The sequence below is a fragment of the Eriocheir sinensis genome, chromosome 11 (genome assembly GCF_024679095.1).
Source record: "Eriocheir sinensis breed Jianghai 21 chromosome 11, ASM2467909v1, whole genome shotgun sequence".
NCBI lineage: Eukaryota > Metazoa > Arthropoda > Malacostraca > Decapoda > Varunidae > Eriocheir > Eriocheir sinensis.
Window position 1 is genome coordinate 15,021,284 of NC_066519.1, and position 24,263 is coordinate 15,045,546.

A 24,263-nucleotide genomic window follows, 5' to 3' on the forward strand; every position below is an offset into this window, starting at 1 on the left:
TCAAGTAGTCAAGTTCAGTCGGATGAATAAGATTCTTCATTAATTTTGGTTGATCTTACAATCTGCCTTCCTAGAATGAACAGTTTTCTGACTAAAGAGCTTTCGAATGATATACTTTGCATGTTCGCATGAAGTTTAAGTTACCATAGATTGCGATTTTAGCTGCAAATGCCAGTGTCCCCTCATTATAAAAACAGCAACACAATATCCAGGTTGAGCAATGTACAAGAGTATATGAAGCACACACAAAGATGCAGCCGCAGCAACACGCTCCCCTCGCTCCGCAATTACTATTATGATCTAGAAATGCAAAAGAAAACAAGGGACAGCACCACCAACAGCAATCCCAGGAAGCACACACACACTTTTCCCCTCCACACTTGGCCTCCTCCCCCACATCCTCATCTCACCCGCCCCGCCTCTCCACGCCCCGCCGCACCACACTATCATTACAACAACAACAGCAGTGCCACGAACACCACTTTTCAACCTCACGACGAGCTGCTGGTCGGTGGAAAGTGGATTTAGGTCACTCCACCCTGAGCTAGTGACACTTCCTGAATAAACCCTGAAACCAGTTGTGTGTGTGCATGTGTGCATGTGCGTTCACCCTGCTACGCCTCAACCCCTGCTCTTGTCCTCCTCCTCCCTTTCCCCATCCTCCCCTCCTTCCTCCTCCTCCCCTTTCCCTCCCGGCCGCTGTGTTGGCTGGCAGCAAGTGGCAGCAGAACAAGACATGTAGGAATTCGATTTCCGCGGAGTGAGTGATATAAAAAAAAAGAACGAACAGCTAGAAAGAAACTGCCGTGTGTTGGCCGCGGGGGAAAGGTTCAGCGAGGGGCCTTTTTGTTTGGTTTTTACTTACCTTTTAATTGACTAGCGTTGCATATGCACTGATATTTTAGGCAAGAATTCGATTTTGGTGGAGAGGGAGATTCGGAAAATGAAAAAGTTGCCGCCGTTGTAAAAATGTGTAGGCAGGCAACGGCGCATAGTGATATTGGAAAACTTCGCGCATCCTTTTTTCATTCGCTAACTTGTGCGTTGTGTGAGTCATGAATATGTATTTATTTTACCTCAGGGGAGTGAAAGTTATAAACGAGATTGGAAAATAATTTAATAACTCGAGTGGATGTCGTGAAGAAGTCTTTGCGCAATATTCAGAACGCACAGACCGAAGAAAACAAAAACAAGAAGATAAAAAAAGATGAAAAGATAAAAACAATAAACAATGCACACGCCAACAACTTCCTCTGTACTGGAAATCAATAGTCATTACCACAGAAATTTACCAGACGAAAAAAATATTGAAAGGCTGATTATTACCTCACTCAGCATGGTAATTAGCAAGCAAAAAACTGTGCTGTACCATGAATAACGGACAGAGGAATAAAATACTGAACGTTCATTTACGATATCAGCTGCTGCAGACTTACATGACGAGAGAGAGAGAGAGAGAGAGAGAGATTAACAGAAAATCCCATATATATTATCACGGAGTGCACAAATAACCTACTGCTGCCTCTGATAAACACACACACACACACAAAAAAAAAAAAAAGGCATTCACTTGTCAGCATACATTCAACCGGCTTTTTCCAGACACGCTGGCATGATCGACATAATGGATTGATACGCTGCCTGCTTTTAGAATGCATAAGTATACACCTCTTGACGCACTATTGAACCCTACCCATTGACGTAATAGCGTATACCTGTATTTGTCTGTCTATTTGTCTGTCTGTCTGCCTGTCCATTTGAGCGTCTCTGTCTGACTGTCTGTACGTAGGTTGCTAGGCAGTATTAGTACCTCTTTTATATTCATCTGTAATGTATCTGTGTGTGGTTTTAGATATATTGTTATTTGCCTGTCTATTTGTGTGTACGACTGTTGAATTAGCTTAGTTGGTTGGTTGGTAGTATCTGCATGTCTTGTTCACATATACAGAATACTTCATGTGGTAGTAGAGATATTATCCTCACTTGTATTCCCAACAGCTCAAGGGTAAAAACAAAGGGGAAAAAAGCCTCCCATTGCATAGACCGACATAACAGATCAACCTACTAAGTGAATGCACATATTGACTCTGCTGTTTCAAAAGAACTCAATATCGCGAGCAATTTTAAACTGACACAATCGATCGCTCCCCCCTCAAATAAACATGAAAGAAGTCGATATTTGCTAACAATAAAGTGTTTGGCCTGAAGAGGAAGTAAAAGGGGAGGTAAACAGTTCCAAATGCCCGATGCTGTGTGCCGAGTGTTCACTGGTATGGATTCCGGCGAGCCACTCCACACAGACGCATCCTTACCCCGCTCTCTGAATAAAGGGACCAAGTGGGTTGAATACCTCCACTTTCTTTGTCTCTCTATCAAGCCATTAATCAAACTATCTACCTATCTTTCTATCTATCTATCTATCTATATATCTCTCTCTTCAGGTGGTTCGTAAGGTAAGTCACAAGCTATATACACCTGTACGTTACTAATAGTCAGCTGAAGTCTACATCCACCTCTGATTACCTCCACTTTCTTTGTCTCTCTCTCTCCATCCATCTGTCTATCTATCTATCCTATCTACCTATGTCTGTCACACTCTCCAGGTGGGTCTTCAGGTAAGTCACACGTTCTATGTACCTGCGCGTTCCCAGTGGCCAGGTGAGGTCTGCATCCACCTCTGAATACCTCCACTTTCCTTCTCTCTCTCTCTCTCTCTCTCTCTCTCTCTCTCTCTCTCTCTCTCTCTCTCTCTCTCTCTCTCTCTCTCTCTCTCTCTCTCTCTCTCTCTCTCTCTCTCTCTCTCTCTCTCTCTCCAGGTTGTTCCTCAGGTAAGTCACACGTTCTATGCACCTGCGCGTTCCCAGGGGCCAGGTGAGTCTTGCATCCATCTCTCACTTGACAAGGTGATGAGTGGGAGCAGTCTCGCATTTCTCTCTTCCCTGAATCGTGGAAGTCAGAATAGTGTTTAATACTTGTCCGTGTGAATACCAGGTCAAAAGATACACTGCTACTCGGGTTCACGTTTGACAGACACCTTGAGATTACAGCAACAGCGTATGTCCCTAACTTTGCCTTTACTTTACTATATTATTTTCACAGTAAAGGAAGCAGCTCATTGGAAACAAATAAATAAATACAATAAAGGCCGCTATATGTATACAGGGGCAATATATATTCTGTTTCTCGGGTACATTAACATCATGAGATCACTGTTATTGCTATTAAGTTCAAATGGCTTATAGTTGCGCTTAATCCTCTAATGCATGAACAACAACAACTAAAAACTCCAGCAAAGAGGTGCGCCAATAGTTCCAATACACATCAAGGGATCAGTATGTGAGTTATGCGAAATATCAACAGACATGGAAACATAGGTACTGATAACAACACGAATTACCGCCCCCCACCCATCCACCCACACACACACACACACACTCCGTCCCACACACACACTTCAGCAGCAATGATAGCGAGGGTTTCCTGCCTACCTACGAGCATGAACACACGAAACCTGACGCACGACACCGAGCGGTAAGTGTAGCCATCCGATCACCCGCCGACACAAGGAGCTGAGCAAACACGGGCAATTGTTCGAGGCGAGTCAATATTATTTTTTAGCGTTGGAAGTGTTGAGCTTGAAAACGGGACATTATTCCAGTGCGTGCGTGGAGTGGAACGTTCTGCAATGACTATGCTGGGTGTGAGTGGGTCTGTATGTGTGTGTGAGAGAGAGACAGAGAAAGAGATGGCGAGGGGGAAAAACGAGTGACAGGTCGAGAGAAAGGTGAGAAAGATGTAGCAGGTAACAGTGAAGAGGGACGTTCTGCAATGACTATGCTATGTGTGTGTGCTTGTGTGCGTATGTGTACGTGAGAGAGATAAAAAGAAAACGAGAGAGAAAGTGATGGCGAAGGGGATAATGAGTGACAGGTCGAGAGAAAGGCGACAAAGATGTATGCAAATCCCCCTCGGTCAGGACGCAGGGAACGCAATCATAAAACAGTCGAGAAGGGTGAGGGAGGGAGGAGCGCTCAGGTGTGCCAGGTCGTAATGCAGGCGCGTGCTTCAAAAGACAGGTGAGATTGTGGGAACAAAAGAACGGTCGGGAGAAAAAGGCGAAGTAAATGCTGAGTGATGAAGAACATATCGCCGAGGGAGTGTGAGAGGGAAGGAGGAGGAGAGTGCCATAAGGAGGAGTGAAGGGGAGGCACGAGGGCGTAAGGTGACGGCAAAGAGAGCGAAGGAGAGGAAGGGGAGACAGTGAAGGAGGGAAGGAGTGAGAGCGGAGAGCAGGAGTGTATATATAGTGGGCAGACTTATGAAAGAAAACACGGCAATAGGGAAAGTTTTAAGACGGGTCAAAAGCGGATGTTGGTGGACTGAAGCAGGGGAAGAGGCGAAAACAAGGAGTGGAGGAGTGGGAAAACGTAAATTCACAAAACAAAGCTAGAAAATAATATAGGTGAAGAAAACATAAGAAATTGGGAGAAAAGACAAATTTGCACAAACGAACATGAGAAAAGAAGATGAAGTGGAGAAAAATAAATAAATAGGGAGGAGAGAGACAAATTTAAAGAAACGAACGTAAGAAAAACGATGAAAAAGTTAAGAAAAAGAAAGAAATAATGAGGAATGAGACAAATTTGCACAAACGAACATGAGAAAAAAGGTGAAGTGGAGAAAAATAAATGAATAGGGAGGAGAGAGACAAATTTAAACAAACGAGCGTAAGAAAAATGATGAAGAGAAAAAAAAATAAGGAGGAAAGAGACAAATTTGCACAAACGAACATGAGAAAAGAAGATGAAGTGGAGAAAAATAAATAAATAGGGAGGAGAGACAAAAAATTTAAACAAACGAGCGTAAGAAAAATGATGAAGAAGTGAAGAAAAAGAAAGAAAGAAAGGAGGAAAGAGACAAATTTGCACAAACGAAGGTAGGAAAAAAGATGGAAACAATAAAAGAAAGTGAGGAAACAAGGACAAATCTACCCGGGAATAAATAAGAATACAAAAGGAGGTGAATATAATAATGGAGAGTAGGAAATCAGTCTCATATTTACGCGAACAAAAGCAAGAATAAAGAAAAGGAGTTGAAGATGATAAAAGAGAGTGGGGACACACACACACACACACACACACACACACACACACACACACACACACACACACACACACACACACACACACACACACACACATTTTAACGAACGAAAGCAAGAGAAAAATGAAAAGCCAGAAACAATATTGAAAAGCGACAAACACAATCAAATATACACGAACGAAAGGAAGAGAGAAAAAAAAAAAACTACACCGAACCACAAATGAAACAAATCGGCGAGTGTTAAACGAGATTGAACAATAAAAACAAACAGACACGTAACTATCAGGAAATAAATTTACACCAGCTCGTTAGCCAAATCCTCTGAACTTATTAACCTCTCCTGTGTTCCGACTTTAACCCTGTACATCAATTTGGGAAACACTAATAATTCCAATTCATTTCCCACAAACAACAACAAACTAACACGAGAAAATATACACCAACTCGTCATCTAAATCCTCGTATAAATTTATTAACCTTCAAGTTTTCTTTTCCCTCTCGTCGATTACGACTTCAACTATTTACGTTTTTACCATTTGGGAAACTCTAATAGTTCCTTTTCATCTCCCACAAACAGCAACAAACAACTAACACGAGAGAAATACACACCAACTCGTCATCTAAATCCTCGTAATGTGACCGTATTAACCTTCAAGTCTTTTCTACTTCTCCTCGATTCGACTTAAACCATTTACGACCATTTGGGAAACTCTAATAATTCCTTTTCATCTCCCACAAGAGAGAAATACACACCAAATTGTTTACCATAATCCTCGTAATGTGACCTTATCAACCTACAAGTCTTCTTTCCCTTCTCCTCTATTACGATTTTAACCATTTACGACCATTTGGGAAACTCTAATAATTCCTTTTCATCTCCCACAAGAGAGAAATACACACCAAATTGTTTACCAAAATCCTCGTAATGTGACCTTATCAACCTTCAAGTCTTTTTTCCCTCTCCTCTATTACGACTTAAACCATTTACGTCAATTAGGGAAAGTAATAATTCATTCCGTTTTCCACAAAAAACAAAAAAACGGACAAAAACAAAAAAGGCAGAGCTGAAGCAGGAACAGGAAGACCTAAAACATTTTTCCCCCATGTGCTGCAAATTTATCTTTCCCTCGCAAGGGAATACATATTTTGAAAACATCCCAGGAATGTTTGTTTATGGATGACTGACGCGTTGACAGCAGCTGTGTTTCGTTACGCTGTCTGTGTTAATGCTCGTACCCAACGTGAACAGTTTTCTAAAAGTTTGTCTCGTGAAAACCATAACATCAAGATCGTGTATATAATGGAAAGCCTGCGTTACTAAGAAATTCTATTGCTCGGTTACCAAATGTTTGTCTTGCTGAAAACATAAGCTCAAGACGTTATGCATAATGGAAAGCCTGTGCTACTCTGCTATTCCAGTGATCGGTTACCCAAAGTTTGCCTTGTTAACACCACATGATCTGGGAGTTGTGTATAATGTAATGCCTGTGTTACTATGAAATTCTAATACTCGTTTACCAAAAGTATGTCTTGCTGAAACCACAATATCAAGACGTTATGTATATAATGGAATGCCTGTGATACTATGAAATTCTAATACTCGATTACCAAAAGTATGTCTTGCTGAAACCACATTATCAAGACGTTTTGTATGACCGAATGCCTGTGTTACTATGGACTTCCTAATGATCGGTGGGTACTTGGTGAACACATAAACTTCGGTAAAATTCTAGTCACGTTTGCACCGTTACTCTTGCTGCGCCACGTCACTTAGCAAATACCTAATGAAAATACACGGCGTGTGTTAGCGAAGTTTTAATGCTCGGTGGAGGCGTGTCAAGAATATTACAAACTTTGGCAAACCTTCCCTCCGGTGTGTACTGCTTGCATTACAATCCGCACGATACGTTTGACATTTAATGAAGACGCCGTGGAAATCGAGGTGTATGTTATAATCAAGTCACACTGCCACATAGACCGGATGAGCAAATTACAGAACTAAGTAAAACGTCACACACTTCTATACTGTTTGTCCTATCTCTTAGCCATAACAATAAGAGGAAGACGATGTTAAAAGAAAGTGCCTGTTGTTATGAAATTGTTTAGTAGAGACTTGGCGAAGACATTACAAATTTCGATAAAACTCCATCCACGTGTTTGGTGTTTGTCTCCTCGTGGCTTCAATAACTAAACAAAGACGGCTGAATAACTAATAAGGGCCGTATTACTGAACATTTCGTCGCCCAAGTTCACATATTTGACAAGGCTTTCATAGGAGTTGTGGGCATTTCCAGGAGCAGTTTTATGACCCTGGTGGTAGTGTGACCCTCCTTCTGTACCGTGAACGTAAAGAAACACTCATTAGAACCTGACTGATCCCCTCTTTGACCTTTAGAAATAGCTGATGTGAGAAGCTAAAGTGCCTTATAATACCGGCCTAGTTTCTGCATTTATACGTAGTCCTAAAGCTCCACGGGTACTTTCTTGACCCATTACGAGCTTTGACAAATATAATGCCCCATGGAGACTTTGTTAGTGCATCACGAACTATGGAAAAAACTCCTCTAATGCCGTTTGTTAAGTGACCCATTAAAAGAAATTCCAGGCGTGATGAATTATGATCAGGCGCCGTTGTTATGAAGGTTTGCTGTTCCGTGGAGCTTCATTACGACTTAACGAGGAGTACAATAAAATTTTCGAATCATTAACTTTTTTTTTACTTCTGTTTTAAGGGTGAATAGAATGTAATCATCAATCCATATCTTCGTTAATGACTGATGTTCCTGGACGACTGCTGAAAACTTTATAATTAAAGACAAAACTTGCTTCATTCACGAGCTTCCACCATAACAGCGAAAATCATTTGGTTATCCTTTCATGGAATTCTTAATGAAGGAATGTCTCGGGGAAAAAAAAAAAAAATTCTGGGAAAAAGAATGCGTTCACTGATAATAGAAAGAGAAGAGGAGGGAAGGTAAAGCAGGAGAGAAGTGGGTGGATGGGCAGAAAATACGATAGATAGATAGAATGAAACCAGGACAGCATTAACGACAGGAAGGTTAAACAAAAAGGTGCAACTACCCTATTAAAGAAAACGGAATACGAGAAAGCACAGAGAATGGGAGGAGGTGAATATGGAAAATGTAACCACGAAAATATTACTGACGAATAAAAGGAATGATACGAAGACTATTAAAAAGAGGGGAAAAATGTATATACTTATTGAAGAAAACGAGAATAAGAAAGGGAAACTGGAAATGGAAGAAGGCGAGGAGATATGAAGGAATAATATGCAGACAATATTAAAAAGAGGGGAAAAAATGTATATACTTATTGAAGAAAACGAGAATAAGGAAGGAAAACTGAAAATGGAAGAAGGCGAGGAGATATGTGTGAAGGGAAGGAATAAAATCACGAAAATATTAGCAACGGCTGAAAAGAATGACAAAAGGGGAGGAAAAGGTGAATCTACTCTAAAGAAAACGGGGAAGGAGTGAAAAGGGAAGAAGGCGAGGAGGAGAAGGAGGAGGAGGAGGCATGCGTGAATGGAAGGAATGAAATCTCGAAAATATTAGCAACGGATGAAGAGAACGACAAAAGGGGAAAAAAGGCGAATATACTCTAAAGAAAACGGGAAAACACTGAAAAGGGAAGAAGGCGAGGAGGAGGAGGAGGAGGAGGAATGCGTGAATGGAAGGAATGAAATCTCAAAAATATTAGTGACGGCGACTGAAAACTTAATGACATGGAAGACGCAGAGAATAACTAATTTTCCCCTCCGCTTCCTCTCGGCCTCCTGCGCTAAGTGGCTTCGTGTGGGCCGCTCCTCAACCCGCAGAGAGGAAAAAAGATGCCAATTATGTATGATTTGCATTCTTAGGGAGAACGACAGAGAGACAGACCGAAAGAGAGACACGGACGTGAAAAAAAGACACAAACATGCATGAAACAGGCCGACTGAGACACGAACATAAAGAAAGACAGTCAGAAAAAAAGGATAAAAAAATAGACTAAATGAAACATAGAAATAAGTAAGACAGACAAACATGACAGACAGACAGAGAGAGAATGAGACGCAGATATGAACGAGGGCCATAAAAAAAACACAGACAGACAGATGGAGCGACACAAACATAAAAAGACAGACACATAGGAACCATAAACATGAAAAATAACAGACATACGGAAAGATTGCATCATAAAGAAAAAATGACAGACAAACAAGATACAGGATTAGCGCATGAATAATAACCATAAAAAAACGGCTGTGTAAAAAAGACAATAACACTAAAACTTAACAAAAACGAGATCTGGAAAAAAAGCGAAAGAGACAGAGGAAGGGAAAGCTGAAGACATTATTAGAAAGATAAACATGACCGCAAAAAAAAAATAAAAAAAAAAAAATACACACCATAAAAACTTTGACAAATATAAGGAGATAATAAGCAAGAGAAGACATAAAGACAATGATTTGATGGAGACAAACACGAAAAAATACAGAAAGACAAGCAGACTGGGAAAAGAAACTAACCGAGACAGAGAAAGGAAAAGAAAACAAATCAGAGAAAGAAAAAAGAAGAAAACACACAACACAGACATACACAAACAGGCCCAGGGAGAGATAGATAGGCAAACACTCGATGAAATACTCGTACACGAACAAACACACGCACAGAGAGAATGGAAGACTGAGGAGGAGGAGGAGGAGGAGGAGACGAAATAAAACACACACACACACACACACACACACACACACACACACACACACACACACACACACATAAATCGCAAGACACACAGACGTTGAAGGAAGAGGAGGAAGCCAAACACACAGAAAGATAAACACAAGCAAACAAATAAACAGAGAGACAGACGGGAAGGAGACTGATTGATCAACACACATCCACACGCAGAGATAGATAGATAGATAGATAGATAGAGAGAGAGAGAGGGGGAGAGAGAAAACACAAACACGAACACAAACCAGAGAGATACAAACATCGCGTGGCTCTACGGCGGCAAGCGAATAAATACTTTGATAACGAAACTTGGCCCCCAAAAATAAGCGGGGAAGAAAGAAAGGTCAGAGACAAGCGAAAATTTATGCGCCCCAACAGAAGTGAACCAAGATAAACAGAGGAAACTAAAGACGGGGGAAAAAAAAGAGGAGGAGGAGAAGAATGACGGGGGAAGGAAGGGAAAGGAAAAAGGGGCAAGAAGGGAGGGACGGAGGGGGTCAGGAGTCAGAAAGGAAGGAGGGAAGGAGAAAGCAGTGTGGAGTGCGATGGAGAGAGGAGGAAAGAAAAAGAGGAAGAGGAGGAGGAGGAGAATGACGGGGAAGGAAGGGAAAGGAAGCAGCGAGAAGGGAGGGACGGAGGGGGTCAGGAGTCAGGAAGGAAGGAGGAAAGGAGAAAGCAGGGAGGGAAGAAAAAGAAGAGGAGGAAGCTGATGGGGGGGACAGAAGGGATGAGGAGGGAGGGAGGGAGGAGTGAGGATGGGAAGAGGGAGGGAGAGAGTACCGTGGAGGGGAAGGGAGAAAGAAGGAGGGAATGGCGATCAGAAATTTATGTTAGCAAGGAAAGTACTCATGAATTCCTCCGCTTAGGGATGAAAAATATGTTGAAGCATTTAAATTGCTGCATCTTTAATCTCTCTCTCTCTCTCTCTCTCTCTCTCTCTCTCTCTCTCTCTCTCTCTCTCTCTCTCTCTCTCTCTCTCTCTCTCTGTTGTTTTCATCTTGCTGCATTCACTAATCTTTTCTGCCGTTGCATTTTTCCCTCGTAGCGGCCGATAAACTGCATTTGCTTACACTACGCAAGCTGTGTTGGCAGACTCGCTAATGTGTAAAAACTGCTTCTCATCAAGGATAAAAGAATATATAACCGGGAAGCGATGAACCGGAGCTGGCAGGGGAACATGGAAATAGACAGACGCAAAACAATGGATGGATTTTTTAGCTGAGGGCCGATGCGCTGCACTCGACGTAAGTGAGACAAACAGCGAGTTCGGTAAAAGACAGCGTTGCACTCTGTAAAGGTGTTGAGTGTGCAAATGAAACAGATATTCCCGATAAGCTGATAACCATGAATAGTGAAACAAGCGACAATGAATTATATAAAATCAGACGTAACTGAAACAAACAGCGAGTTCGGTAATAGACGGTGTTGCATTCTGTAAGGGTGCTGAGTGTGCAAATGAGGCAAACATTCCCGATAAGCTGATAACCGTAAATAATGAATGAGACGACAGTGAATTATTTAAAATCAGGACAAACGACTTACAAACTCAGCCACTGTATATTTTCCCTCTTTTATGTCTCCTAAACAACTTTGAGGTATGGTTAAGAAGACCATTCTGACACCCTGAGGATCAAATGGTTTGCATCATATCTATTTAACAATGCTTGCGAGTTTGGATAAATAATTAACGTAAGTGAACCTCAAAGGATACAATAATTTCTCTAGCTATAGCCTTAGAAATATGTAGGTCTATTTTACATATCATCCAACACGTATACAAAAACAACTTTAATTAAATGCAAGAGGGAAATGAGAACGAGAAGTCATACACAGGTTGGTAATAAACGTTTCAACTTCGCCAGCCAACTGTTCCAAGGTCACATCAACGGGCAACTCTCCCGGAAGCTTCGGCAGGTAATGAAAGCGTTACCTAACCAACAGTGCCTTTCAACCACCCTGCAGCAAGCCACACACTAGTTAGCAGGCTCTATGATATTGACACACCTGAACTCTCGCTGCAAACCCACCCAGTCCACGTTAACAAGAGCATAGTATAAGAAAATTCATATACAGGGACAAAACGAGTATATTCCTTATGAGGGTTAATATAAATCGTCCTAAAACACATATATTTCAATTTATAAGTTCTCGTGGCAGCCTTAAAAATTTATCGTGGTCCTCTGGGAAGCAATGGCCTCTTTGAGAACACCGCTGCTTTAAATCAACTGTGAGAGAGAGAGAGAGAGAGAGAGAGAGAGAGAGAGAGAGAGAGAGAGAGAGAGAGAGAGAGAGAGAGAGAGAGAGAGATACAGACAGACAGACACAGGTACAAACAAACAGACAGACAAAGAAAAAGACTCATATAGAAATAGAGACAGATAGACAGACAAACAGACAACCAGACGACGACAAGACAAACACAGGCAGCTAAACCGACAGGCAAACAGACAGACTGGAATCACACGCTATACCATGAATCTTGCGTCCACCAGTTTGTCCCTCAATCAAAAGACTCGGACCTTACGAGAGAAAATTTACGAGCCACTTTCTGGTGCACGCCATCGACCCACGACTGGCCGGGAAACACGAGCGAAGAAGGAAAGAAGGAGAGGGTCTTCGGGCGCGGCACATCAGTCTCTCGTCTTGTACTCGTGGGTAGTGTTCGCTGTCTGTCTTCCCGTCACTTATCTTTCTCTAGTCTGCAGTATTCTCCTCCCACTCCATATTTATCATTCCCCAGGCTACTGTTTCTACTCTATTTCTATCTTATTCTTCATCCTCTCTATCTGCATCTTGGGTTATGTATTGGCGTTTGTATGTAATGAATAGGAAGAGTATTGGCTACGTTTTATTAGTATTTGCATTAAAACTAAATTACGCAAGTGAAATGGAAACTAAGCGGCGATAAGTTACTAGAGGCAGTTGTTACCGACTTGAAACATCGAAGAGAGTGTTAGATCAATGTTTCCAATAGGTCGTAACTCTTGCTAAAACTGTAAATGCCTCTTGAGGGAAAGGAAAAAACCACAAAAGAGAAAACCGCTTCAATAGCGCAAACTAAAAACAAAAGAACAAAACGCGCGACTTTAACTGAAACACGGATAAAGAAAATAAAAAAAAAACGATGTAATTCTGCCGATACTAAAAACAAATCAAGGAGCGATGGTATACAATAAGGCCAATCAGCGAGAGTGGTGTAGGTAAGGTCTCAGGTATATGTCTTCGGCAGGTGTGGCGTGCCCCGCGAGCCTAAATGGTGCAAGGTGGAGGCAGCGAGGCAGGTGTTTCGTGTCTGAATTATGACCCCATCAGTGTGCTCTACCAAACGTAAGTGGCTGCCGTGAACTGTGTAAGTCTTCGTAAATTTTCACATCACTGCCTACCTCACGCGCCCTTTTATCCTGAGCCTTTGTCGGAGGGCGTAAAGACTGGGCTGTTGCGGCGGTGTTGAGTGTGTGCGGAGTATGTAAGAAGTGCGGGGTGCAAGAACAAGAGGTGGGAGTGAAGTCAACGAGGCATGGGGAGTGAGGAAGAAAAAATGTGGAATGTGGAAGTGGAAGGAAGTGTCTCGCTGCTTCAAAAGTTGGAAGGGTGTGGAGTACGAAGGTGTGGGGTGCAGTGTGTGTGGGTGCTGTGAAATGTGGAGAGTAGAAGGGAATGGAAGATATTGAGATGGAGGTTATGTGTATGTCAATTGTGGCAGACTGGTTGGGTATATATCTGTGAAGGAACATGAAGGTGAGGAGGGTTTTTGAGTTTGGTAATTTTCTCTTCATGTTAAGTGCTTGTTTGAAGAAATAAATAATGCAATGAAGTAAAAAATATGTTTGAACTGAAATGAAGAAAAATACAGAAAAAGTGTTTGAAGATTGAAAATAATTACAGAAGCAGAATAAACAATGGAGTTCGGATGCTTGAAGAAAATAAGAATGAAATACAATAACATGGAAAATAAGAATGAAATACAATAACAACATGAGAAAATAAGAATGAAATACAATAACAACAGAAAATAAGAATGAAATACAATAACAACAAAAATAAGAATGAAATACAATAACAACATGCTTGGATTTCGTAACAACATGCTTGGATTTCGAATGCTTGAAGAAAATAAGAATGAAATACAATAACAACATGCTTGGATTTCGAATGCTTGAAGAAAATAAGAATGAAATACAATAACAACATGCTTGAATAAAAGAGTACAGGCACATAGAAAGAGTATCTGAAGAAAAAAAGTAAAAGAACAAAATAAACGATAATAAACAAGGGAGTTCAATACCCCAAACCTCCTCCAAGCACTATACTTCCACAGTACCAGTTCTGCTTACCTAAAAAAAACTTGGTGAGAGTCCTACCACCTTCCAACACCCCTGAGTACCCCCTGGAGGCGTACTCATGGTCTGGACAGCGCCACCTCCCAAGCATTTCTGGCAGCCCTGGACGCACGCCCGGTCTGCTCTTGGAGGCCAGACAGGGTTTTCCATCTGGCCGCCCAAAGTCATTGATTCATTCGCTTTTTATCATTCATCCGCTGCGATCCAGTCAGTTTTTATCGGACGTTTCCCAAAATGCAATAGATTCTTTTCTCAGCCGATGATATACGTTTTCACCAAGCAGTACTGAAAGCACGTCTTTGTCGAAGGTAAAGATACTTGTCTGAGGAATACTGGATGAAAATTCCTCTTTACCGATGCAACTGACTAAATATAAGCTGCCATGTGTGAGGAGAACGAACGAGGGTTTCGCTCTAACAAAGAAAAGAATAGCGTATCAAAAAATATCTCTTCAAGGCAAGCACGAAGGCTTCCCTCTCGTCTAATAAAAGAGCGACGAAAAGACATGTTCCAAGAGAAAGAGGGAAGTCTCTCACTCTCGGCTAGCGAGCGAAGAAGGTGTCAAAACCATCCATTACGTGAAGCCGGTCGATCCCTCGCGGCGTCCCGTCCCTCACTAGTGCAAGACATCGCCTCAAACCTCCTGTAATGCAATACTATTATGGCCTCTTGACGTGCCGGGGGTGTGGGTGGGGGGGTTGTCAAGGGCACGTCAGGGGATCTTAAAACACGAAGCGGCATTAGAGTCTCCAGGAGGATTGACGGTAAGCTTACATGCCGCAGGAAGCGTGTGTGTGTGTGTGTGTGTGTGTGTGTGTGTGTGTGTGTGTGTGTGTGTGTGTGGCTTTCCTTCCTAAAGTTTTAATGTCTTCCTATAGTATTAATCGAAGTAGTTATAGAAGTAACAGAAGTGAAAGTAAAAGTAGTAGTAGTAGTGGTGGTGGTGGTGGTGGTGGTGGTGGTTGGTAGTAGTGGTGGTAGTTGTTGCTGTTGTTGTTACTTTTGTTATTGTTACTATTGTTATAAACTTTCCATGAACTCCACTTCGCACTCAATAAACCAACGTATAACCACTCCCTCCTATTGTGAACTCTTGCGGCGTGTACGAAAAAAAAAAACCCGTTTCCAATATCAGAAAAAAATATTGGACATCCCCGCCCCTCCCCACAAAAAAATCCATTCAATACCCAGACTAAATTTAGCAAACTTTCCATATACAAAAAACCGGAGCCACCACATATTGACCGCTATGCATATATTAGCCGTAAACATCGCCCCAATGAGATTACGTAACTGGAAAAAGACACGCCTGATTAAACCATGCCGGGAGAGGGTAGTTAGTTGAGTGACCAAGAGAGAAGAAAACTAAGGGCTACAAAGGATGGAAGATCAAGGAGTAACGACCTTAGGAGCGATATAAAGAGTTAGAGATCTATAAGACTAATAGTAAGAGGAAGAAAATGAAGATGAAGAAGAAGAGGAAGAAAAAGAAAAAGGAGACGTGAATGAAGAAAAAGACAACGAAGAAGACTCACGCTTGAAGGAGACGAACAGAACTCAGACCACAAAGGGAGAGAGACAAAACGATGCAGCCTCCCACGTGTAGCCTTTAGATCCTCCCTTTACAGCTCCCATAAAGCAAAGGGAGATATTTTCAAGGGTGAGGTGTGCACTATTTGTTGGGCCGGCCATTGGAGCGTAGGTAAAGGCTATTGAATATTCTGCGAGGCCTTCCCTTGTTCCCGTCCCTTTCTCCCCTTCCTTCCCTCGCCTCTTCCCCCGCCCCCGTTTGCCTCGGTATGCGATAGGTAGAAACGGCTGACAAGGGCGAGCCTCCACACACACACACACACACACACACACACACACACACACACACACACACACACACACACACATATTGAGAGAGAGAGAGAGAGAGAGAGAGAGAGAGAGAGAGAGAGAGAGAGAGAGAGAGAGAGAGAGAGAGAGAGAGAGAGAGAGAGAGAGAGAGAGAGAGAGAGAGAGAGAGAGAGAGAGAGAGAGAGAGAGAGAGAGAGAGAGAGAGAGAGAGAGAAACTGAACATTATACCCAATATATTAACTAGTTTTCATTATCATCTCATGGCATGCGGACGAACTTTCCAACATGTCAAACTGCTGTCAACAACGGATCCTCACAGTTTCAGCCTTCCCCGTGTGAGCTCAGCGGCGCCGCCCTTCACAACTGCACGAGACACACACACACACACACACACACACACACACACACACACACACACACGCGCGCGCACCGGCCGGGCCTTCACTTCCTGTACATTTGTTCCGGAAGTTCGAAGGGGAAAGAAAAGCTAAAACTGTCGCGGTGCTTTATGCAGAATTTATAACACCGCCTTTTCCTGATGGTCTCCTGTATCCCAGACCTCGAGCACACACATAGAGGGTTTCTTTGTTGGCAGAGTCGGCCCCTCCATTAGAAAAGCGAGCACACACACACACACACACACACACACACACACACACACACACACACACACACACACACACACACACACACACACACACACACACACACACATACACACACACACACACACACACGGGTACTAAAAAAATCATACATTTAGGGATCAAATTCGGGGATGGAAAGAAATAAGAGTTTTTCGTTCTCTTTATTTTTATTCTTATTTTTATATCCACGTTTTCTTTATTGCATTTATTTACTTATTTATTTATTTTTATCCGATTCCTGTCACTGGTTCTGTGTGTGTGTGTGTGTGTGTGTGTGTGTGTGTGTACGTCGCAAACACGCACACACCATTCAGGGAACACACAGATTTACGGCCAACACCAAGCCGTTTGCTACACACATGATTGCATTCAGTATTTCCCGCGTCGCCCCTCCTGCTAATAAGACATTGGCGTTACAGGCGGAACCATTGGACGGTTCTTTCTTCACACAACACAAACAAAGAAAATCCCCCTAACGAGCAGCCGGCTCCAGGGAATTTTATGATATTAGTTTTGCCGTATATTTCGTTATATTTACAGTCACGTTTATATGACTTTACTTATTTCTCTTTTACTCCATTATTTTCTTGCACACTCTACTTATTCATCTGATTCGTTATCGTTTCCAGTTCATTTTTTCATGTTTCCCTTCCTTCATTTCCTCCTTCTCCGCCCTCTTTCCTGTGTAATTTTAGTCTTTTACTGCAGTAGTTTGTTGCGAGTCTTTACAATGATGCTTTTGTTACTGGAGGAAAAATATGTGAAACCCCTTGGCGAACATTTAAAAGACTTTTCAAATATTTATATTAATGTTTAATAATACGGAATAAGAAATAACTAGCCTCATATATTTTGCTGCCAGAGGGAGAAATATATTGAAGAGATGAATAAGAAAAAGAGTTACTGAAGATGAAAAGTTCACAAGGAGAGTGAAAAAGGAAGGCAACATAATAAGTTTCTAAATGATGCCTGAAGGAAGGTTGTATATCAAAACGAAAAAACGTACGATGATAAATCATATATATGATGAAGCGCTACAATTAGTAAGTTAGAGCACATCACAACAATTTAGTTCCTTCACTAATCACAGGGAGGGAAAATACTTTACACGCACAGCCTTTTAATGGGGAATATTTGTGAAGAGCGATGGAATATATTGCGCTTGTACAACACACTGCTGCGGGCATGCAATCCACATTTTAGAAAAACAAAGTATGTAATAAACGTGATGTAAAATGATGTACATAGATTAATTCACAAAGACAAATATATATATATATATATTTATATATATATATATATATATATATATATATATATATATATATATATATATATATATATCATTGATAACGCAACGGAAATAAACATATAATCAAAATCAGAAAAAAATATGTAAAAAGGTACAGGAAATAGAAAAAAAAAAATAAACAAAATGAAATAAGATCAATTGAAGAATCAAACAAAGTAAACACACAAAAAATATAAAACTACACAGTGAGGCCAAAATCAAGGGAATTCATGCACAGAAATGAAAAAAACCCACCAAAAAACTTTGAAAACACACATCACAGATATCTAAAACACACACACACACACACACACACACACAGACGGGGGGGGGAGGAGGGAAGGGTCTGGTTGAGTGATTTACAGGAGCACGGCGCCCCATATTGTCTTTTCTGAATGTCCATCAACATATGTGTGCATTCTTTTTTTCCCCAATACATAGATCAAAATAGTGCAGAGATTACCCAGGAACACACACACACACACACACACACACACACACACACACACACACACACACACACACACCAGGGATGGAGTGAATACAAGAATTGTGTATCCGAATACGAATACGAATATTTCAAATACCAACGAATACGAATACGAATTCCAATACTTCTTAAAAGTATTCACGAATACATTCATGAATACTTTTATTGAAAAATACCTTCTCGACGTAACTGGGTGTAGAACTGTTCTGAAGTTATGCAACAGTAAAATGAGCTCATGAACACACATTCAGCGTCCACACTGGAAAGAAGCAACTGAGTCAGACTCCAGCCGCGCTGTCACTGTCACAGTCTGCGGACTGTACTATACACGACGATTACACGTCCGCCCAGCTTCTGATAATAAATTTTGAAGTATTCGTCAGATTATTCGCAGAATACGAATACTTTCCCCTTGTATTCGAATACGAATGAAAATACTTTGATTTCTATCAATATTTATTCGAATACTATATATAATACGTATTTGAATACGAGTACCGAATACTAATACCCCATCCCTGACACACACACACACACACACACACACACACACACACACACACACACACACACAAGAGAAATAAAATATATTAGATATGATTAAACTGACTTACATATTCATTTATTTAGACTGACAGTGGGTATTAAGACATTATTAAGAGTAGATTTTAATCCTGACAAAGTGTGAACATCAGTTAGGCCCAGACGTTGTTTTCTTGGATACACTTTTGACAGTTTCATTTACCTGTTTTACCTGTCGTGGGAGAAAGAAGTCGCTCAAGGTAGAAACCATGTACAAGCTTGAATGCAGCGCTACAAATGCTGAGATATTATTTCTCCCTCATTTCCAGCCACGTTATGTCCTTTATAAGAGGGAGACGAGATCGTTTGTGCCGCTCCGCCCACCCCTACAATGGCCGTAAAATGTTGCACTTTTTGGAGGTTGGTCATTAAGGTTCCGTTTGTTGTGTTCACATTCTAATGCAGCAGCTAATTATGCTAAAGCGAGGGACTGCACGGTAATGGCTCGGAGGTTATTTTTGTTTTGTTCCGTTAATACACGTTTTACTCCAAATTATTTACTCATCTAGCACATTGGCATGAATATCGAAGTCCAAATAGCGATCAGTGTAAATATCACGAATTTGAATGCAAGGATAGATATTGTGCAGCCAGAGTAAAGGAAAGCATAAGGGGAAATATGGACAGCACGCGACGGGTTCCTTTGATGATAAATTGGGGGTTGGTGGGATGCAGCACAGAAACCATTGCCTAGTCTTGAAAAGTGTTGCAGCTTGACTAATGAGCAGGTGAGTGCTGTTGATGGTGCCGGTGTGGAGAGAGTGAGGGATAGACAGATAGATAGATACAGAGACAGAATGAGACAGACAGACAGACAGAAAAACAGACAGAAAGACACAGAGAGACAGGCAGGCAAATAGTGAGTCAAACAGACCGAGCGACACACACACACACACACACACACACAATTAGTGACTGATCGGATAAAGAAATAACGAAGAAAAAAAAATTCCTGCACCAAAAACTATTAAAAAATGTACGTGTGAAACTAAGAACAAAATAAAAAAAAGAAACGAAAATCTAATAATATTTTTCCATCCCCGAATTTAATCCCTCAGTGTTTATTTTTTATAGTACCTGTGTGTGTGTGTGTGTGTGTGTGTGTGTGTGTGTGTGTGTGTGTGTGTGTGTGTGTACGGAGGGCTTATATCTTCAATATTTCCAGGCTACTCAGAATGCAAATTGTTTCCAATATTTAGGAAGCATAAATACCGGCGCTGATAAAACTCATCAAATTACAGTGTATTACCTGCATAATATTTTCCAAGAACAGAAGCACACACACACACACACACACACACACACACACACACACAGGAGCCATCACACCTTTTACAACGATCAACATCCGGAGCATAAAAAGAGTAACAGTTAGACTTAAGCAAATTACAACACAAAAATACAAGTACAGGTAAAGTGGGTCAGGTGTGAGTGTGCACCTGTACCTACCTGGCGTGGCGAGGACCAATAGCAGGGCCAGGAGGAGCCCACACATGGCGAGGGCCGAGGGGTGTGATTGGGCAGCTCCCCGTCCTTGATATCTCTCAACGAAGTGGGCCCCAGAGACGAGAGTGGAGGGAGCGAGATTGTCTATGTGTTGCCGTCACTCATGGTAATAAAATCTGCATAGTACGTTCGTCAGGTTGAAGCCGCGGCTCACAGATGGTGATGCTCAATCTTGTTTATGGCGGCAATTAACACGGGGCGCCCATGTTTCATCGTCAGGGCAAGCCGTGAGCTGTTGGTAATGGCAGGAACGTCACTATTAACCAGCCTATTCCCTTACACCGCACCCTGAGATCAATGTTTCGTCGGTTTCACCACGGCAAACACTTCACTGCATGCCGGGAACTCGCGACGCTCCCCACAAGTTCAATCAAGTTTTAGAATCCTGATATACAGTAGGATAAAATCAACATAAATGCACCAAGACCCGTGACCCGTAGGAAACTAGGGTGATAATAGGTATGAGATGCGACACTAACACCTCTACTCTAAGGCGGCGGCACTGAGGTGAGTTTGGGTCGAGGGCCGCGCGGTGAGAGAGCGGAGCAGCGGCGATGTGGGGGGATAGAGAGGCAGTCACCACACGTGCGCATCGGGCGACACCACCGGCACTACTGCTCTCCGCTGCCCCTGCTTACCTCACCTACGCTGCCCACCACCAGCGTTACCAGATGCCCGTACTCAAAACATTGCACCTTCCTCTTTCTGACCTCTTCCTTTCTTGACCTGACCCTTAATGTTTATATTGCAAATAACATCAATAATTAACGATTTTGACGATAACTAAAGATGAATGTCGTTATCTGTGTGGCTGCGATTGGGTCTAAGGTCGTTAAACACAATATGCTTAGTGGGACAGTCTGATAACGACACACACACACACACACACACACACACACACACACACGTATTGCCAGCACTTAAAGGCAGGGTATTAATACGTACGAAGAAATTATCAAAGGCAAAGCGGTAGATGAATTCGTATTTTATAATAGTTCTTTTTTTATGGGGAGGGAGAAGGGAGGCGGAGTATTTTCAACTGTGTGTGTGTGTGTGTGTGTGTGTGCGTGTGTGTGTACGTGAGTCGGTTGATGTGTTTTTGACGTTTGTATAAGTTGGGGGTTTAATAACACGTGGTGATGGCATGCCTGAGGGTCGGTGAGAGGGGGGGAGGAGGGGCGGGGAGGGACGAGAGGGGGGAGAGGGGAAAGTGAAATAAAAAGCGGGAAAATCATCATAGAAAATTGCCTTTAACTGTAACAATAAAAACTGCGCCGCCGGACAACTTTTCGTTAATTAATCTGCGAACATAAGCCAAAATAACGCGTCAAGGTTGAGGGGGGAGGGGGAGAGGGGGAGGGGAGAAAGGGGATGGACAAAAAGTGCGGGACAAATTGTTAGTTAGCCTCAAACTAACTCTGTCCGCGATGTAAAAAGTTTGCAATACGAACAGAGAAGTAATGACTTTTTTAACAACAATGTTTGCTTATGCATGAACAAATTGTGTGTGTGTGTGTCAGTGTGGAGAGAGAGAGAGAGAGAGAGAGAGAGAGAGAGAGAGAGAGAGAGAGAGAGAGAGAGAGAGAGAGAGAGAGAGAGAGACTGTAATACCTCACCACGGCCTAATCACTTGCTGGACTCGGGATCGCCAGCCACTACCCTTCCGGTGTTGCGGGATTAAAGGAGACTGTCCCATCCGTCTCTGTTTCTCCCGGGATTCGAACCCAGGACCTCTTGGTAGTGAGACGAACATGCTAACCACTGCACTATGGTATGTTCGGGTGGGTTGGCGTGCGTGTATATACGTATATTTGTGTGTGTGTGTGTGTGTGTGTGTGTGTGTGTGTGTGTGTGTGTGTGTGTGTGGCCGCTCATTCCTCTATCTAAGTCTCTGCAGCAAACCACCACCACCACCATGATCTCCACCTCCACCACCACCACCACCACCACCATGACCTCCACCTCCACCTCCACCACCACCACCATGATCTCCACCTCCACCACCACCACCACCACCACCATGACCTCCACCTCCACCTCCACCACCACCACCACCACCATGATCTCCACCTCCACCACCACCACCACCACCACCATGACCTCCACCTCCACCTCCACCACCACCACCATGATCTCCACCTCCACCACCACCACCACCACCACCATGACCTCCACCTCCACCTCCACCTCCACCACCATCATCTCCACCTCCACCACCACCACCACCACCATGACCTCCACCTCCACCACCACCACTCGAGCCACTCATAATACCAGTGCTTGAGGCGGCTTGGCGGAAGGGTTAAGATGAAGACAATACGAGGCTGTGCTGTTACCCGCGCCCCAACGGCCCGAGGCATGTGTTATCTCCTCAATCTGGCGCCTACACGAGAGCCTTGAGTCGGCCCCGCTTGTGTTCAGTCCGGGGAAACGTTCGTGCTTTTTCTCGCCTACTCTGCCCCCGCTCGCCGCTCCTCTCCACGCCGCTTGCCACTCAGATATCTATCTCTCTCTCTCTCTCTCTCTCTCTCTCAGTTTATTTATTTAACTCTATCTCCTTTTATCTCCAGTGGCTCTTCACTCTCTCTGTCGCCCTCTACAGACATTGCTACGATTAATCCTTTTTTTTTTTGTTGTTCTTTTGGTTTCTCTCATGGCGATGCGAGGGAGTTTTAATATATTGAGAGACAGGATTATGGTGGATGTTCGCCCGATCTCTCTCTCTCTCTCTCTCTCTCTCTCTCTCTCTCTCTCTCTCTCTCTCTCTCATCGGGAGTGGCCCACGCCCGTTGCGGTGCGTGTCTGGCTTCTTACCTCCCTGAAAATGCTTTAAGATATGGTCAATCTCTCTCTCTCTCTCTCTCTCTCTCTCTCTCTCTCTCTCTCTCTCTCTCTCGTGATTTAATCATTTAGCAATAAGAAAAATTAAAATCTTTCACAGAAACTATTTAACGAGTCTCTTAAAACGTCTCTCTCTCTCTCTCTCTCTCTCTCTCTCTCTCTCTCTCTCTCTCTCTCTCTCTCTCTCTCTCTCCTTCATCTTCTATCGGCTTTATTTAATGCCTCTCTCCCTCTTCAAAGCCTAAGTGATATGAGACAGCCGGGAGAGTCTCAGCCTGGGTCGGTTTCTTCAGACGCTTCCACCTCCACGTCAACTATTTCCGAAGGCCAGAATGGAGATTAATCGGGTTTTCATGGGTGTTTTTCACGTTCACGGTACAGATGAAGGGTCAAACTACCATCAGGGTCATAAAAGTACCTCTGGAAATGCCCAAAACGCCTACGAAAGCCCTGTCAAAGGTGAGGGTGTGAGCGGCCAAGCGTTTAAGAGGATTCTCCCTGGGTCGGTTCTGGCGCTTCCGCTCCTCAACTTGACACATCGATAACGCCTGACCTCGCCGACACTCGAAGCTCTAACGACGCCTGAGGACACTTAACAGGAGCCCCGATCACACGTTAATATTCAGTCACTAATAAACATGTTGTATCCTTCCTGTGGTTATTTCTGTTGGGGTCCCGCGATGAATGATCGTGTGTGTTTGTTTGAATAATTGTCTTGTGGTGATGAATGCAAGTTTGAGGCATGTTGAAATTGGTGTGAAAAGATAATGGTAAAAGTGTATGTCGTGGGTGTGATTCTGTGTGTATTAAAAAGGTGATATTCTCTCCATTTTCAATTCCCCTTTTCTCTCCCTTCCTCCTCCTCCTTCTCTTTCCTTCCC

General features: G+C 42.7%; 1 protein-coding gene across 1 annotated transcript in view; it reads right to left on the reverse strand.

The window, feature by feature from the left end:
- The window catches only part of LOC126996932 (basement membrane-specific heparan sulfate proteoglycan core protein-like), a 68,115-nt gene extending 46,946 nt beyond the window's left edge, over nucleotides 1–21,169 (reverse strand). Inside the window, exon 1 of the mRNA XM_050857876.1 lies at nucleotides 20,485–21,169. Coding sequence (XP_050713833.1) covers nucleotides 20,485–20,530 — 46 coding nt within the window. The 5' untranslated portion in view covers nucleotides 20,531–21,169. The remainder of the gene's footprint in view (nucleotides 1–20,484) is intronic.
- Between the last annotated feature and the right edge of the window lie 3,094 nt (nucleotides 21,170–24,263).